The 15,744-nt window shown below is 35.3% G+C and overlaps 2 protein-coding genes and 1 long non-coding RNA gene across 12 annotated transcripts; all 3 read right to left on the bottom strand.

Annotated features, from left to right (window-relative positions):
- Positions 1 to 223: 223 nt before the first annotated feature.
- Positions 224 to 5,137, bottom strand: LOC110901731. The gene is made up of 4 exons (XM_022148524.2): positions 4,729 to 5,137; positions 3,954 to 4,645; positions 3,634 to 3,871; positions 224 to 3,531 (listed from the first exon to the last, which is right to left on the bottom strand). The coding sequence occupies exons 1-4, from the start codon at positions 5,135 to 5,137 to the stop codon at positions 224 to 226; spliced, it is 4,647 nt and encodes a 1,548-aa protein (XP_022004216.2).
- A 184-nt stretch (positions 5,138 to 5,321) lies between these two features.
- Positions 5,322 to 6,377, bottom strand: LOC110901732 (putative F-box protein At3g24700). The gene has a single exon (XM_022148525.1). The coding sequence runs from the start codon at positions 6,375 to 6,377 to the stop codon at positions 5,322 to 5,324; it is 1,056 nt and encodes a 351-aa protein (XP_022004217.1).
- Positions 6,378 to 7,948: 1,571 nt separating this feature from the next.
- On the bottom strand, positions 7,949 to 15,637 carry LOC110903249. Of its 10 annotated transcripts, none has more exons than XR_004877772.1 (12): positions 15,414 to 15,637; positions 15,239 to 15,344; positions 15,009 to 15,114; positions 14,556 to 14,685; positions 14,400 to 14,444; positions 13,777 to 13,906; positions 13,439 to 13,688; positions 13,147 to 13,364; positions 12,106 to 12,507; positions 10,911 to 11,087; positions 10,411 to 10,514; positions 7,949 to 8,598 (listed from the first exon to the last, which is right to left on the bottom strand). It is a non-coding gene; the product is annotated as an uncharacterized LOC110903249 (long non-coding RNA). The 10 variants fall into 10 exon arrangements; XR_004877775.1 differs by lacking the exon at positions 7,949 to 8,598 and having other exon boundaries at positions 10,274 to 10,514; positions 12,106 to 12,239; positions 12,436 to 12,507; positions 15,414 to 15,636; XR_004877777.1 differs by lacking the exon at positions 7,949 to 8,598 and having other exon boundaries at positions 10,274 to 10,514; positions 12,106 to 12,239; positions 12,436 to 12,478; positions 15,414 to 15,636.
- Positions 15,638 to 15,744: the final 107 nt, after the last annotated feature.

Here is a 15,744-nt window from a genome sequence, read left to right as displayed (position 1 = left end):
AAACAAAATGTGGGGAGTCTCTTGTATCTCTTCCTGTTTTACCAATACATCCGTTCGCTTATGACTTTCTTGCATCTTCTCCTCTACTGTACCAGATTTCAACACATAAAAAAAATGTTAGACACTTACAGTGATTTAAAATAGTAATTAAAAGGTAATTTCTGGAAGCAAATAAGGCACAACATCTACTAACTTACCTTCTTTTTGATAAGGATGCGATTAATTAATCACGTAACACTTCCTGGTAGACAACATTTGATGTGTAAACTCCGCGTTGTTTGAATTCTTTGGCGAGATGTACCAACACCTTCGTACTTTGTCTTGAAATCCCTCTTGATAACGCGACATAAAGTTGTCCATGTGAAAATACAGAATCCGGTAGATAAATACCAACGTTCGGAATTGTTTGACCTTGAGCTTTATTAATCGTCATGGAAAAGCTAAGTCGAACTGGAAATTGTTTTCTTTTCAGCTTGAATGGGAACATGTCATCTTCAGAAAGGGTTAGAGGGATTCTTGGCAAAAAAACTCTTTTTCCGGCATGTTGACCAACTGCAATTTCCGCATCAATAACATTTCGCATGAAACCCTTACATATCAACCGCGTGCCATTACACAGGCCATGTGATGGATCGATATTACGTAACAATATTATTGGGCATCCAATTTTTAAACGAAGCTTATGAGGCGCCAAACCACTAATATTTAGTGAGTTTAAGAACTCGACCGGATAGAAGTTACGCTGATCGTCTTCAGCTTCATCAAAACTGTAGTAAACTTTTTCCTCCCCTTGAAAAATTTCAATCATTTGATTATTAATCTCGTCAACACTCTCATTTTTAGTGGACAATATTGCTCTAGAGATTATATAATCTGAAGAATATACATTATCTTCAATTGATGGAAAGATGGCATGGATCAATTCTTTTATAGCGTTTTCTCTGTCGTTGCACTGAATTGTCATGTCATCAGGTATGCGAATATAGTTTCCTTCGATTGGTTCTTCAGTTCCATCGCCGACTCTTAAAAGAAATTTAGAAAACCATGGATCTTTCAGCGCTCTCATATTTATGGTCAACCGCATCTTCTTAGTCAAAGACCAAAGAGGTGACATTCGTACACTGGAGTCTACAATTTGTGCTCGAGTGCCACGTTTAATAACCGGCAACACCTGTCTGAAGTCACCTCCCATAACCATTATCTTCCCACCAAATGGGAGACTAACGCCTATAATGTCTTGTAATGTACGATCGACTGCCTCTATCGCCTGTCGTTTAGCCATCGACGCTTCATCCCATATGATTACTTTGGCAGACCGAATCAGTTTAGCGGCCCCACTCTGTTTTTTGATATTGCACATTGAATTATTTTCAAGATTAAGAGGAATCTGGAATCTTGAGTGAGCCGTTCTACCTCCTGGCATATTATTAGCCGCTGCACCTGATGAAGCTGTTGCGAGAGCAATAAGACCACGTGACCGAATTTCAGCAAGCAAGGCAATGTACAAAAATGTTTTTCCAGTTCCACCTGGGCCATCAATAAAGAACACGCCTGGAAGATCATTATCAACATGCATCATGATCTCATCAAACACGTTTTTTTGGTCCGGATTAAGTGAATCTTTGGCACTCAAGTGTTCAGGTTCCAAAACAATTCCATACTCTTCTTGTAACTCACGACAACCTGCATCTTGTAAGTTAACATCGTCTGTTATCTTAGGAAGGTCGAATTCATTGATATTTTTACCCATGGATTGTAGGAAGACACTAATTTCAGTAAGAACCAAATTTTGAACTCGTTCTATACTTTGACAGTGTAACCGATGATCTTCAGACAGTGATTCAAAATGGTCATTCCATAACTTTCGAATATCTCCAGGTTGGCAAAAAATCATTATGGTCGCAAATAACCTTCGAAGAGCATTGGGAAACTGAAACGTAGAGGCTTCTTCGAGACATTGTGATAGATATTCATCGTCTTCTATTAAGCCTAACTCAAGAGCTGCTTTTCGAAATGTCTCACACCGTTGACCATTAACTGTGCAAAGATGTTCAAAAGAAGTAGGCCCTCTGACATTTGACAAAAGTAGGCGTAAGTAGTACCTTTCTCCTTCGGCTGGATTAGCGGAAACGATACGACCTCTTTGTTTTTTACCGCCACGAGGATTCCAACGGCGTGTGCTTCCATTCCACGTAAAGTGTTTTGGAAAATCTTTATACAAATATACCCTTGCTGTTTCATCGATTCTATTTCTCTCAAAAAATGCTGTTAGCATGGTTCTCTTATCTCTTTCCCTATCAATAATATTAGACATTAAGTCATCATCTCTAAATCTAACCATCTGATTATTTGGGAGATGAAGCTGTAAGGCTAAAACAGAAGGAGAGATTTGAGAAAGAGAGAAGGAAAAAATGCGCCACATAGCCTCTGGGGGAGATATGTAGCGTGCATCTTGAAAGCTCTTTATCTCATTAACAACAACCCCTGGCTCACTTTGATCAACTTGAATAACCTGTTTGTCATGTCCTTTATAAACATATTTAAAAAGATATTTCACAGATTTTATACTTGAGCAAACTTCAACATTGATGTGGCAGTTAAACATCATCAAAAGCCTTGGGTTATATGGGACCACCCATCTATTATCAAGTGTTTTTCCTCGTACATCCACTTCAATCCCGGTGTCTCTCCTTCGATACAACGGATACGCATCTTCTCCTTGTGTTGTCTGTTCATTAAATTGTCTAGGATAATGAAAACGACAAATTTTAGGATCACCCTGCATACAAGGACTGCTTAATCGTAAATTGCCGCAAGGACCGTGAATCATGTGCTTGACAACCATCTCATGCAATTTGGGATGTCTTTGTTTGTTAGGAATTTCAGCACACACAACCTTATCATAATGGTCGGCGTTATTGATCTTGTGTTGCGGGTACATGATAAGGAGAAAATGTGCGTGCGGCAAACCACGCTTTTGAAATTCAATGACATAAACGTATGACTTAACTTCCCCAAGGATATGTTTCTTGAAGAGTTGTTCCTTAAGATCTTCTAATTTACCCCGGAACACTCTTGAAACAAGGTCTGGACGATCTTGTGCAGTTTGACCAACATGTAAATTATCACATATCTCAGGCCACTTAGGATTACACGTCATTGTAAGGAATATATCAGGCTTGCCGTCGTCTTGAACTAAAGTCATCGCATCTAGAAACCGACGTCGCATGTCGCGAGGACCTCCGATGAAAGATGCAGGCAACACAATTCTTTTCCCGACTCTGTTTGCATGAACCTCACCAACATTGACGCAATCCACAAGACCTTGGTACAAATCGGCACGTATCTTAGCCTGGTTTCTCTCACAAAATTGTAAGCGTGATGTCTCCATTTTTATGTAAACATCTACCACAAATTGTTGTAGCAGTCTACCACCGAACAAAAGCACGTTTTCGGTAGATCGAATCTGGAACTTGTAACAGTAGTACTCTCGCATAGCCACGGTTGTTCTACCACTTCGTGTGTTAGACTCTGAACGATGAAGATGTTTTAAAAACAAACTATTAATAAAAATAAGACGCATTACGGTATTTTTATGATCTTCACTTAAAAAGGATAATAAATTGTTGGTACCTTCCATTTCTCCTTCGATGTTGTCATTGTTGCGAACCTCATTTATTGATACTCCGTGACGTGGTATGTTTGCATGCCAACCCGACTCACCATTAGGAAAAAATAGAGGATACGACAATGGATCGTAACAACTGAAGTACGGCTGAATAGTTTGGCTATATTCAGACCTACCATACACAACAATACTTCGTTTATACGAAGTGATATTGTCATTACCTTCAACCCAAATACCAGCAACCTATATATATTCGTGAACTATAAGTAAGTAAAATAAGCAATACTATTAAATAATTGTAATTAATATAAACTATTTTATATACCTCCGATGTCGTTGGTCGGTTGTACACCCTTTGGTCAAGTTCAACCGAAGCATTCAAAGTGACTCTATAGTTGTCCAGAGGTCCTAATTCTGCAAGTCTTCTAAATGTATCGACATATGGGTTTGTAGAAAGAACGCGTGTCAAAATTTGAGTAATACGACGATCAAGATTTGGCCATTGGAGTCTGAGATCTAACTCGGCATCAGGATCATAAAAATACAACTGCAGGTACCTAGGGGTTCCATCCCTCGGAACTAATTGGTCGATTTTGTGATATATTCCTCTATGTGCACGAAAAGTATATACACCGTCTCTCATATTGTTCAATGTATCATCCAACGTCACTCCCATTGAGGCAAAAGAAAAATTGGTGTTATAAGCACGAATGTTTTGCCTAAAAATATTTCCAATTTCATCTTGCGATGTGAAAAGTCGGTGCAATTCCTCTGGAATTTCTGAATTTGCTAACACAGTTTTCCCACTCATACAACAAAAGGTATCAAATTCAAATTGAAAACGTTTTGCTCCACAATCAGGACATGCACTACGTTCTTTTAAAACACGATGTTCTCTAGGTAAACGATCGTAAACAAAGTTATATGGATCATCTTCTACATTCTCATTTTGGAAGGAAGGTTGATCAACTACTTCAGAAAGTTGAGGTAAAAGTGTACGTGGTTGAATTCGAACACCTAAAAAAATCGTTGTCTTAAGTAATGAAGGTTATTAAAGATATCAAATTCAATAAAGAAATCAATGTTAAACAAATAGAAACCTCGTGATGTTCTGGTAATGACTTCATCAATTACATTGGGGAATGTGGTTGTCGGCGTAACATCATTAGTCGGGGTTGATGTAATTTGACTACCGTTTGAAATATGCATTCCATTGTACTCCTTACGTTTCACGGTAGAAATACTTGACGCGTTCATGTTTGTCATTTGGGTAAATTGAGTAATATTACTCTGTAAACTTCTTAACGGTGTCCTTTCTGCTGATCTATTACTCATTAAAGATAGTGATGAAGCACTTTGGGAGACCTCACTACTCCCAAATTTTTGGACTTTGTTATTTTCTTTGCGTGCATCATAATATCTTTTGTTATACCCTTTTCGTTTTTCAGCTCTAGTAGATGAACGAGAGCTAGAAGCTTGATTAAGATGGTTTGGTTGTCCATTAGTCATTGTAAATTGTTAAAGTGTCAAATACCTTGCAAATTAAATAAAAGATAGTTATAGATGACGAAATTCTGAAATTATTACAAGAATAGTACACGACACTTAAACAAAATAACATGATTACCAGAAATAGAAAACCAAAATTCTTAAAACATCGAATACATAATGATAACATTAAGTGAAAGCCAAACTAAATACTTGGTGAAACAACGGTCTCCACAAACACCGCACCCTTATAACCACGAAACCAAGTAACTGGATAAAGAATTTCGAAGGGCTTCGTATCCATTTCAATAGTAAAAAGCTTCCCTAATTTAGTCATCACAAACCAATTACCATTCGTCACGTAATGTGTTATATCGCCCCACAATGACAATGATATTGGGGGGATCGGAGGACACGATAAGACCTTAATCCAGTAATCCTCTTTTAGCGTCCACAGGTCAATTGTTATCTCAAACCAGCCAGTCGCAGCAAACATGTGAAGCTCATTTTTTACATTCACTAAAACACCTTGAACAAATCCCGTAGATGGAACAGGTGGAAAGCTTATCTCCTTGAACTGCTCTGAATTAATATCAAAACAAATCACCACATTTGTACCTCCAACCCAACATTCGCAAAGAGTGAAATACATAGTACCACCACAAAATGTGCCTGGTGACCACGCGAAATTGGGGCTAAGGTACTCTTGTCTTGTTAAGAAAGGAATATTTCTCCAAAAGTTTAATTCCCTAGAATAAACATAGCTTTCATATACATGTCTCCTACGCTTGATATGCAAGACCTTGTAATCATCGGCATCATCAGCATACAAACCAACGGCATCAAGATTATTTATATAGATTCCAAGAGAATCAGGTGTTGACAAACGCTTGAAAGCAGTAGTTGTTGGATTCCAAAGAAGCAACTCGTTTGTATGATTCAAGCAAACACACAACAATCCATTCAAATGTGAAAGTATTGACACATCATTATTTTGGTGGTCGAATGGTAATGTAACTATTGACCTTGGCCCATAATCATAGGATTGAAAGATGATCGGATGAACAGAGCATGTTAGGTCGTCAATTAAGAGAACCCTCTGGTTAGATGAAACTAATGAGCGAGAACAATGTACCCTTATGAAATCTCGAGTTGACAGCAACGCATACCATTCCTTACAAACACTCCTAGAACGTCCTACGACCTTCGCTGGCACCCTCGTTAATATCTCAAATATTGTTTCAATAGGAAGATCAGCCATGGTGATACCTTCGCTTAAGATAAATAATTACTTTTTAGTTGTCCAACCTATCTAGATTATAGTTTGGTGAAAAATAGGTGTAACCATTACTTTTTAATCAAGTAATATAACATACTTGTTATAACATAATATAATATTAAACAAACTAAAGTATACTTCTACAAGTAGGAAAGAAACATAAAGGCAGTTAACCAAAAGCAAATCACAAAACTCCATCATGGATTTTAATATTCAACAACTAAAGATATAAAAACACCCAATCTTTCTATCATGAACAGGGACTTAAGTATAGATCCATAATTTAAATATCTCGTGCCTCGAGCATATCTGGGTCGTACGTAATCCTACTCAGTTCTGTAGACTTCAAAATATTAACTGAAAAAACAAATAAAATACAACTTATATTAAATTACATGACCCATTAAATGTAACTAATTTTTTAGAAAGTTGATGTTTAAAGCATAACGTACTATCCGGTAGGTGAACCAACTTGACACGTGATACGTATATGATAGACTTGCGTTGCACTGCTTGAATGGTACATATAACATCGGAAGGCTTCAGGAAGGACAAAAACATTTGTATTGTATGACCACTGTACACAACAATTTTGGGGGAAGTTCTTTTAAAATTAGTTTTTTGTTACATACGATGTAATTATTATGTCTCTAATATGTTAATAATGACTTACGTCTTATCTCGAAGAGAAAGTTCGAAACAACAACGATCCCGTTTACCTTCTACTATCCTCCCAACCACATCTACAATGAAATCAACCAAATTGTATACACCATATCTAATATCTAAATATATTAACTTTTATATTTTTAATCAAAAAATAAAGAATGGGATTTTATATGTACCAACAATAAATTTTTTAGGTCTTCTGTCATGCTTCAATTTTTTAATGGAAGGCACCAACGGATATATACAAGCACCTCTTGGAATCGTAAGCTCCAGTGATAAAAGCTTCGTATATTCATTGATGACGATTTTTTTCTCCGAACAGACTAAGAGGTAATTATGGTACTTTGGGTACTCATGATAGTGGAGATTCTCAATTTGGAAATGATTCAACGAAAAAAAGCCACCCATCAATGTAGCGTCATTATATAGGTGTATCAAATGTTGTGGAACGATCGCAACAATTTTTTGTCTCTAAAAAAAGAACACATTTAGTGGTGAAAAAACATTCACACGTATAACATATATAGCAAATAAAAATAATGTTCTTACGTTTTGATCAAGAAAAATAATCACTAATCTCTTTCCCTCGACGTCATGCCAAATAAGCTCGACCATAACAAAGGTTACATTATACCATGCTCTATCATTTCTCAATGATGAAAATTCGTCGACCGTACAATGACCAGACATATCCTATCATTGTTCAATGTTAGTCAAAGAAAAAATAAAAATTACATATATTTAAATTTATATCTGTTTGATTTTTAAGGTCAAGTAGATAAGAGAGGGAGCCAGCTAAAATTAAAGTAATACATGATTAAAATTTAAATAACCTTAAAATAAAAAAGTTATATTAATACATAATTAAAACCGAAACATCTACATAAATAAAATTCAAACTAACACAAAACAAAAATACATTGAAATAAAAATAACTAACACATAATAGAACATTTAGTAAATCACATTAAATATTACTAAAACACAAAACACCGAATCATAGGAGAATCAATCATTATCATCGTCGTTTCGGTGGATGCATTCATCAATAACGTTTTTTTAAGGTTCCCAATTCATTTCTTCATCCAAGGGTGGTTCGTATTCCGCTCCAGGATCGGTTTCGTACCCTTCAGCCCAATTCGGTACTCCTTGTGTTTGATGGGGGTTTTCCACTTGAGGGGGGTTTGAAGATGGTGGATGGTTTGGCACTGTAGGAGTGTTTGCCAATGGACGATAATGCCCCTCCCCAATACGTAGTGCCCCAAATTGTAGTTGAGCAAAGGTATAGTCATACGCCCAAATCAACTCTTCATCCGTCCAAGTATTTGGATCATTATCTTGAGGAATTGTGACAGGAGTTGAGTTTGTGACGGGAGGTGGGTTTGTGACGGGGGGTGGGTTTGTTACGGAAGGTGGGGTTGTCACTGGAGAAGGGTTTGATCGTCCATGACTTGAAGGCCCTTGTGGTTCAATTGGAATTGGATAACCACCACCCATACCTCTCAATTGATATGTGTTTGGAATGAATTGTAAACTGAAAAATATAATTTTGATTGGACATAAAGATCAATTTTTAAGCAAATAAAATTATTAGTTTAAATACAATTTTATTGGATACAAAGTTATGATATTCTGAAAAAATTAATTATGAACAAAACAATGGGTTCAATAAATTAAAAAAATGGTTTCTAAATGATTTGAAGAACGTAATGGGTTGTAGCCTTGTAGGTTTGATGAGTTAAAGAATTAGGTTTAAAGAAATGTAATTTTTTCAATAAAGCAAGAAGGGAAAACTCTACAGAATAGTAACCAAGTTTCTCTTCTGTTCCACTAAAGTCACTCCAACATTTTGTCTTTCTAAAGTCACTCAACTTTTATTTAGTGTTCCAGTCTTGCGTATTTATCAGGTTACCAGGTTACTTTGAGGATGTGTCAGGTTATTAATCTTTTCTTTTTTATTTCTAAACACTTTTTTTGGGAAAATAACATGGCTTAACAATAAAAAAATAAAAAATAATAAATATAATAATTAAATGAATCCACTAACTTCAACAATACAAACAACAAATTAAACCCCACAATCCCACATCCTTTCTTCGTCTGCACCACTGAACTTCCGGCGACAAATCAGCCCCATTCATCAGGATTAGAATTGATGCTGGTTTGGATCGATGCAACCCTCCCCCCTGTTCGCTAATATTTGTTCCCGTTGTATTTAATGGAAGTGCCGGAGAAGAAGACGGTGAGGATGATAAAAATCAGATGGATATGAAAACGAAGCTGCCACATCTCGGAAAACAACACATAATCACGAACTGAAAGTATTGGTTTCTCCAACCATGGCGAGATTTTTGGACTGTTTGCTCGGAGCTAACATGTTTTCCGGTGACCGGCAAATTGATAATCGAAGAAATGACCGAGATGAGGGTCGTAGGTATTGGGAACGCTTTGCCGTAATTGTAGGTAATATTATTCTTTAAGAATAGAAATGAAAGTTGAAGGTTTGAAGAGTTAAAAAGAATTAGGTTTAATGAAACGTTATTTTTTAAGAATAAAGAAACAAAAGTTGCAGATGTTATTTGAATATGAAAACGAAAGTTGCAGGTTTGATATAAGATTTAGGTATAATGAAAAAATGTTATTTTTTTAAGAATAAAGAAACTAAGAAGATTTTTTTTTCTAAATGTTTTAATTAAAAAAATATGGCATTTTCTAATTTAAGCTTTTAAATTAAAAAGCCATGTCACTATTTTTTTAATTCACGTAAGCATTAAAAATTATAAAAAGAATTTGTTACCTGACACATCATCAAGGTAACTTGATAAGCTACTAATTACACAAGACTGGAGCAAGATATAAAACTTGAGTTATTTTAATAAGACAAACAAAGTTTGAGTGACTTAATTGAAACATATAAAAAACTTAGTTACTATTTTACGAAGTTACCCCTAAAAGCAATATTATAATGTTATAATCATGTATGTCTTGCATCACAATCTATATTGTCATCGTGCAGACTCAATCAAAACCCAATCCATTGCAAAATCTGGGTGTAAAAAATTTAGAAACAAACAGAATACTGGTTGTAAATACTATCTTAATTTAACTCAAAGAGAGACTTGCTTGTGTATAAACATAACATTGCCGGTTGAGGTTCACATTGATATTTTTTTACAGAACTTTCCAAAAGTGAAGATTGTTATCACATATAAAATAAAACAGTCGATAAGTCTTAACAACTAAAATAGTGTAAGATTTTTACAATCGGTGTATCAAACATTGTTATCACTATGTAAGAGTACAACACACATACAAAATAAACAGTCGAAATGTGAGAAATACTTACCACAACGCAGAACCAAGATGTTAAAAATAGAGAAATAATGCAAGAATCAAATGTGTTAGGAATAGAGGTGAGAAACAATGGAAGACCCAGATGAAAATAGTATTCTGAAATGAAATAAAACAAAATTTGTTAGGAATACAAATATAACAAAACTGAGCTTTAAAAGTAGCGTTAAGTTAAACTGACACTAACTTACAATTAGACGGTTGAATTGATTTTATAAATGTTGTTCATTCTATGTAGCAGCAAACTGAAGGTGAAGGTGAAGGTGGGTGTGTAGTGTTCGTAGAAATTTGGATGGAGTTTATGAAGCTTAAATCTACTATATATAATGTCAAAAGTAGTTGTACTTTTGAGATCTACTTTTTAAACCTGAATATATAATGTCAAAAAAGTAAACATCTACTTTTTAACCCAACCCAGCTGTAAGTTGACCAAAAAAAAGCTGTAAGTTGAAAAAAAAAAAAAGTAGATGTACAGACTGAATTCTAACCACTCACCTCTTTTCAGCAGACTGCTGAATTCTGACCACAGTTCACCTCTTTTCAGCATACCGACCACTGTTGACCATTGTTCCCTCTTTTCAAGCAAGCTACAGTTGTTCCCTCTTTTCACCCTTCTGACCATTGTTGACCACTATTCCCTCTTTTCAACCCAGCTGTTCACCTCTTTTCAACCTGTGCACATAACATCTTTTAGTTAGGGCTTGTTCAAATATTAGTACAAAACCAACAAGATATTAGTTTCTTGTTTAAAACCAACAAGATGAAGTATATCTTCTTAACGAACAGTATAAAAGAAAAAAAATATGTCACTAAACTGATTTATCAGCATACGCAATCAAATAACATGATAACACAGCCAAATCAAATAACATGACTATCGTGACCATAATCTCAATTATTAATCCTTTAGTGGATTCACCCGTGCTTCACGAAAGGCATACCGATTTCTTAATAAAGTAGAAATGTAAATGCCACGTACCTACAACTATAGTCATCAAAGGCGCATAAGACTCGCCTGAGGCCTAGACGAAAAGTGCAAAAAAAGCGAGGGCTGAGAAAAAAAGAAGCTCATAAATAAAAAACTAAAAAGATATTATATATTAGAAAAATAGTACTATTTTCAAATAAAATAAACACAAAACTCTTATATAAACTTCAATATCATCTAATCAATACTTAAAACGTAATTCTAGAACTCGAGTAACAAAATATTTGGTGTAAAAGAATTTCTAACCTATATAGTTTTGTAGTAACTATATTAATAAAATTATCATGAAAGAAAATTGATTTTTAATTATGTGTGGTCACTATTGTGAAACAGTGTTATTTTTGTACAAGAGTGTAGCTTTTCTGCAAAGCAACATGTAGGTATGTTCTTTCTTTTTCCATGAATATTTATTTAGTAAACCAAATTATCATATTAGTCTAAAAACACACTCAATAAGTATTGGTGGGGTAACAAGTCTCATGAATTAAAAAAACCTATTATTCTGTCCAAAATAATAGTGAAGTTTATTTAGGAGAGTATTTTTAAAGCTAATTAATCAAAACAATATTATAGTAAGGTTATTTAGGACAGTCTTGAAACTTTCTGAATTTAGTAGAAAAAACAAACCAAAATGTTGATTAATAAGGATGGGTAGATATTATCACATCTAAACGGAACTAAGAAACAGACTGAGTTAATTACCTCCCTAACAACCGAAGCAAAGTTATCGTCCAATATGATGATGTCACTACTCTCTTCTGCTACTTCAGTGCCTTGAGTACCCATAGCAAGACCGATATCCGCCTCATGTAAAGCAGGGGCATCGCCAGTTCCATCTCCAGTTCCATATCCGTGGTGGATAATGACAGGTTTTATCAGCATACGCAATCAAATAACATGATAACACAGCCAAATCAAATAACATGACTATCGTGACCATAATCTCAATTATTAATCCTTTAGTGGATTCACCCGTGCTTCACGAAAGGCATACCGATTTCTTAATAAAGTAGAAATGTAAATGCCACGTACCTACAACTATAGTCATCAAAGGCGCATAAGACTCGCCTGAGGCCTAGACGAAAAGTGCAAAAAAAGCGAGGGCTGAGAAAAAAAGAAGCTCATAAATAAAAAACTAAAAACATATTATATATTAGAAAAATAGTACTATTTTCAAATAAAATAAACACAAAACTCTTATATAAACTTCAATATCATCTAATCAATACTTAAAACGTAATTCTAGAACTCGAGTAACAAAATATTTGGTGTAAAAGAATTTCTAACCTATATAGTTTTGTAGTAACTATATTAATAAAATTATCATGAAAGAAAATTGATTTTTAATTATGTGTGGTCACTATTGTGAAACAGTGTTATTTTTGTACAAGAGTGTAGCTTTTCTGCAAAGCAACATGTAGGTATGTTCTTTCTTTTTCCATGAATATTTATTTAGTAAACCAAATTATCATATTAGTCTAAAAACACACTCAATAAGTATTGGTGGGGTAACAAGTCTCATGAATTAAAAAAACCTATTATTCTGTCCAAAATAATAGTGAAGTTTATTTAGGAGAGTATTTTTAATGCTAATTAATCAAAACAATATTATAGTAAGGTTATTTAGGACAGTCTTGAAACTTTCTGAATTTAGTAGAAAAAACAAACCAAAATGTTGATTAATAAGGATGGGTAGATATTATCACATCTAAACGGAACTAAGAAACAGACTGAGTTAATTACCTCCCTAACAACCGAAGCAAAGTTATCGTCCAATATGATGATGTCACTACTCTCTTCTGCTACTTCAGTGCCTTGAGTACCCATAGCAAGACCGATATCCGCCTCATGTAAAGCAGGGGCATCGCCAGTTCCATCTCCAGTAACCGCAACGACATGTCCTCTTTTCCTCAGAGCTTGCACGAGTAACAGTTATTGTTAGGAGACGACTTCCCCATCACCTGTCATTATCCACCACGGATATGTCATCTCTCACATGCATGAATCAAGAGGGTATTGTTGTAAAATCACATACCGATATCCTCTCAGCTACTTCGAGTCTTTGTGCATCCGACATTGCACGGAAGGACTTCCTTTCAATTAGGTTTGGCTTGGTAGCGTCCGCATCTGACCCAAGTATACCGCATTCTAACGCAATTGCCTTGGCGGTTTGAAGATTGTCACCCGTCACCATTCTTACCTTAACACGGGCCTTTACGCACAGTTGGACAGCAACTCGGACACCGGGCCGACATGGATCGTACGACGCAAAAAAACGTCACCATCTAACACAACATATAAGATATAAAGATAGCTAGATGAGCATGTTTTCAGGTTGACTTACCGGCAAAGGAACTCAGTAACAATGCATACGTGGTTAGGTGAAATTACTGCACCCATGAAGAGCACAATATTTGGATGTCGAAGCCTTTTCATCACAGATACCTGCATCACAATATCTGGCAGGTCCTTCGTTAAATAACGCTTAAACTTTGACGTGAATCTGCACAATAGAAACGGGTCAAAATGTATTATCCAGTAACTCTGTTAATCTTATGAGTTACTAATTTAAAAGAATATGATTTTATGCCCAAACTTTCATGTAAAACTTTCTAAAATTTATTACAAGTTAAGAAATAACTATCTAAGTAGGCTCTAAACATATTACCAAGGTAACTCTTTCAGCAATACAGTAATCAACATTAGTTCCTTTGACAAATAACAACTGTCAGAAATTAAGTCAATAAAGTGTAAACAGTACACAAATAGAGTCAAAACTCCAATAAAACCGAGACACAACGTATTCGTGGTTACAAATTGAACCCAACAAAAGAAGAATCATCGTTTCAAAAATTCCGATTAACTGTTAGAATATGAACGAACAGTAACACATATATTCTGCAATTGTCCTCCATACACAACAAATTGAACAATAACGACTACAAAATGCAATATAACAAAATTACATAAACGAAAAAATGATGACGTAATCATACCATATCATTCCTAACTTTCTCGCCGGAAGCCTTCGTCTTCTCTCACTTCACCAAAACCACACGAAAACGAAATGAACGAACAAAAACGGTTACACAACGACAAAATTCAACCGGAAATTCAACCGGAAATCACCAGATTGAGTTTAAAGATTTAACCTTTATTTGACGCTTTGGAAAACACCAAATCAGCAGAAGTAATCATCAACAAAGCCAAATCCAACCATCTACCAGCAATCATGAACTCATGAGCCTCCAAACACAAGCTACTCACTTGTTGTTCAGCCACCTGAGCCAAAATTCACAAAATTCAAACTCAAATTAACCAAAAATACTCACCAAATCAACTTGCATAACCGTTAATTAACAAATCCACTTACATAACACTCAACGTTTTCAGTACAGTTTCAACTTGCTTTACCATTAATTAACAACAAATCCACTTACATAACAGTCAAATTTCACAAATTCAAACACAATAACTTAAAACACTCACCAAATCCACGAAAAACATATCCGAAACAGTTTGTAGTACAGTTGCAACACAAAATCACATATTCAAAGTTCAAACACAAAATCATTAGCTCAAACTATATACAGTTAAACGATTACCATTATTAAAGCCAGATCTGAACAGAAGAAGATGAGGATTAACACGAGCAGCAACGGATCTCGGAGAAGTTAACTGCCAGTTAGTCGAACCCTAGCCTTTAGTTCTCTGGATCAACCAAAAACAACAGATTCAGCAACAGATACAATCCACATGAATAACACTCAAATTCACATATTCAAAGTTCAAACACAAAATCATTAGCTCAAACTATATACAGTTAGACGATTACCATTATTAAAGCCAGATCTGAACAGAAGAAGATGAGGATTAACACGAGCAGCAACGGATCTCGGAGAAGTTAACTGCCAGTTAGTCGAACCCTAGCCTTTAGTTCTCTGGATCAACCAAAAACAACAGATTCAACAACATATACAAAGTAAACTAAAGCTATATTAAACGATTACCTGTATTAAAACCAGATCTGAACAGAAGACCATGAGGATTAACATAAGCAGCAGCCGATCTCAGAGAAGATGGTTTAAAACGGTACCTAGAGGTCAACCCCAGTGGATCTTCTGTGGGATAGAGAGAAAATCAACGATTCGATGTCATTGAAACCCTAGATCTGGAAATCGCCTTGGGAGAGAGAAAGCAGCTCGGGATGGGGGCGGATAAAATGGTATTAGAAAGAGAAACCCTAAAATCGATTTGTGTATTACCGTGTGTTTTTTTTTGAGTGAAGGGTATAATTGGAAGTGTAAATTAGATTGTGCTTTAGAGGGTTGTACATGATGC

Source organism: Helianthus annuus, chromosome 13 (assembly GCF_002127325.2).
Source record: "Helianthus annuus cultivar XRQ/B chromosome 13, HanXRQr2.0-SUNRISE, whole genome shotgun sequence".
Classification (NCBI taxonomy): Eukaryota; Viridiplantae; Streptophyta; class Magnoliopsida; order Asterales; family Asteraceae; genus Helianthus; species Helianthus annuus.
Note: the sequence above shows the minus strand (reverse complement) of the source record. Positions and strands in the feature narration are given on the sequence as shown.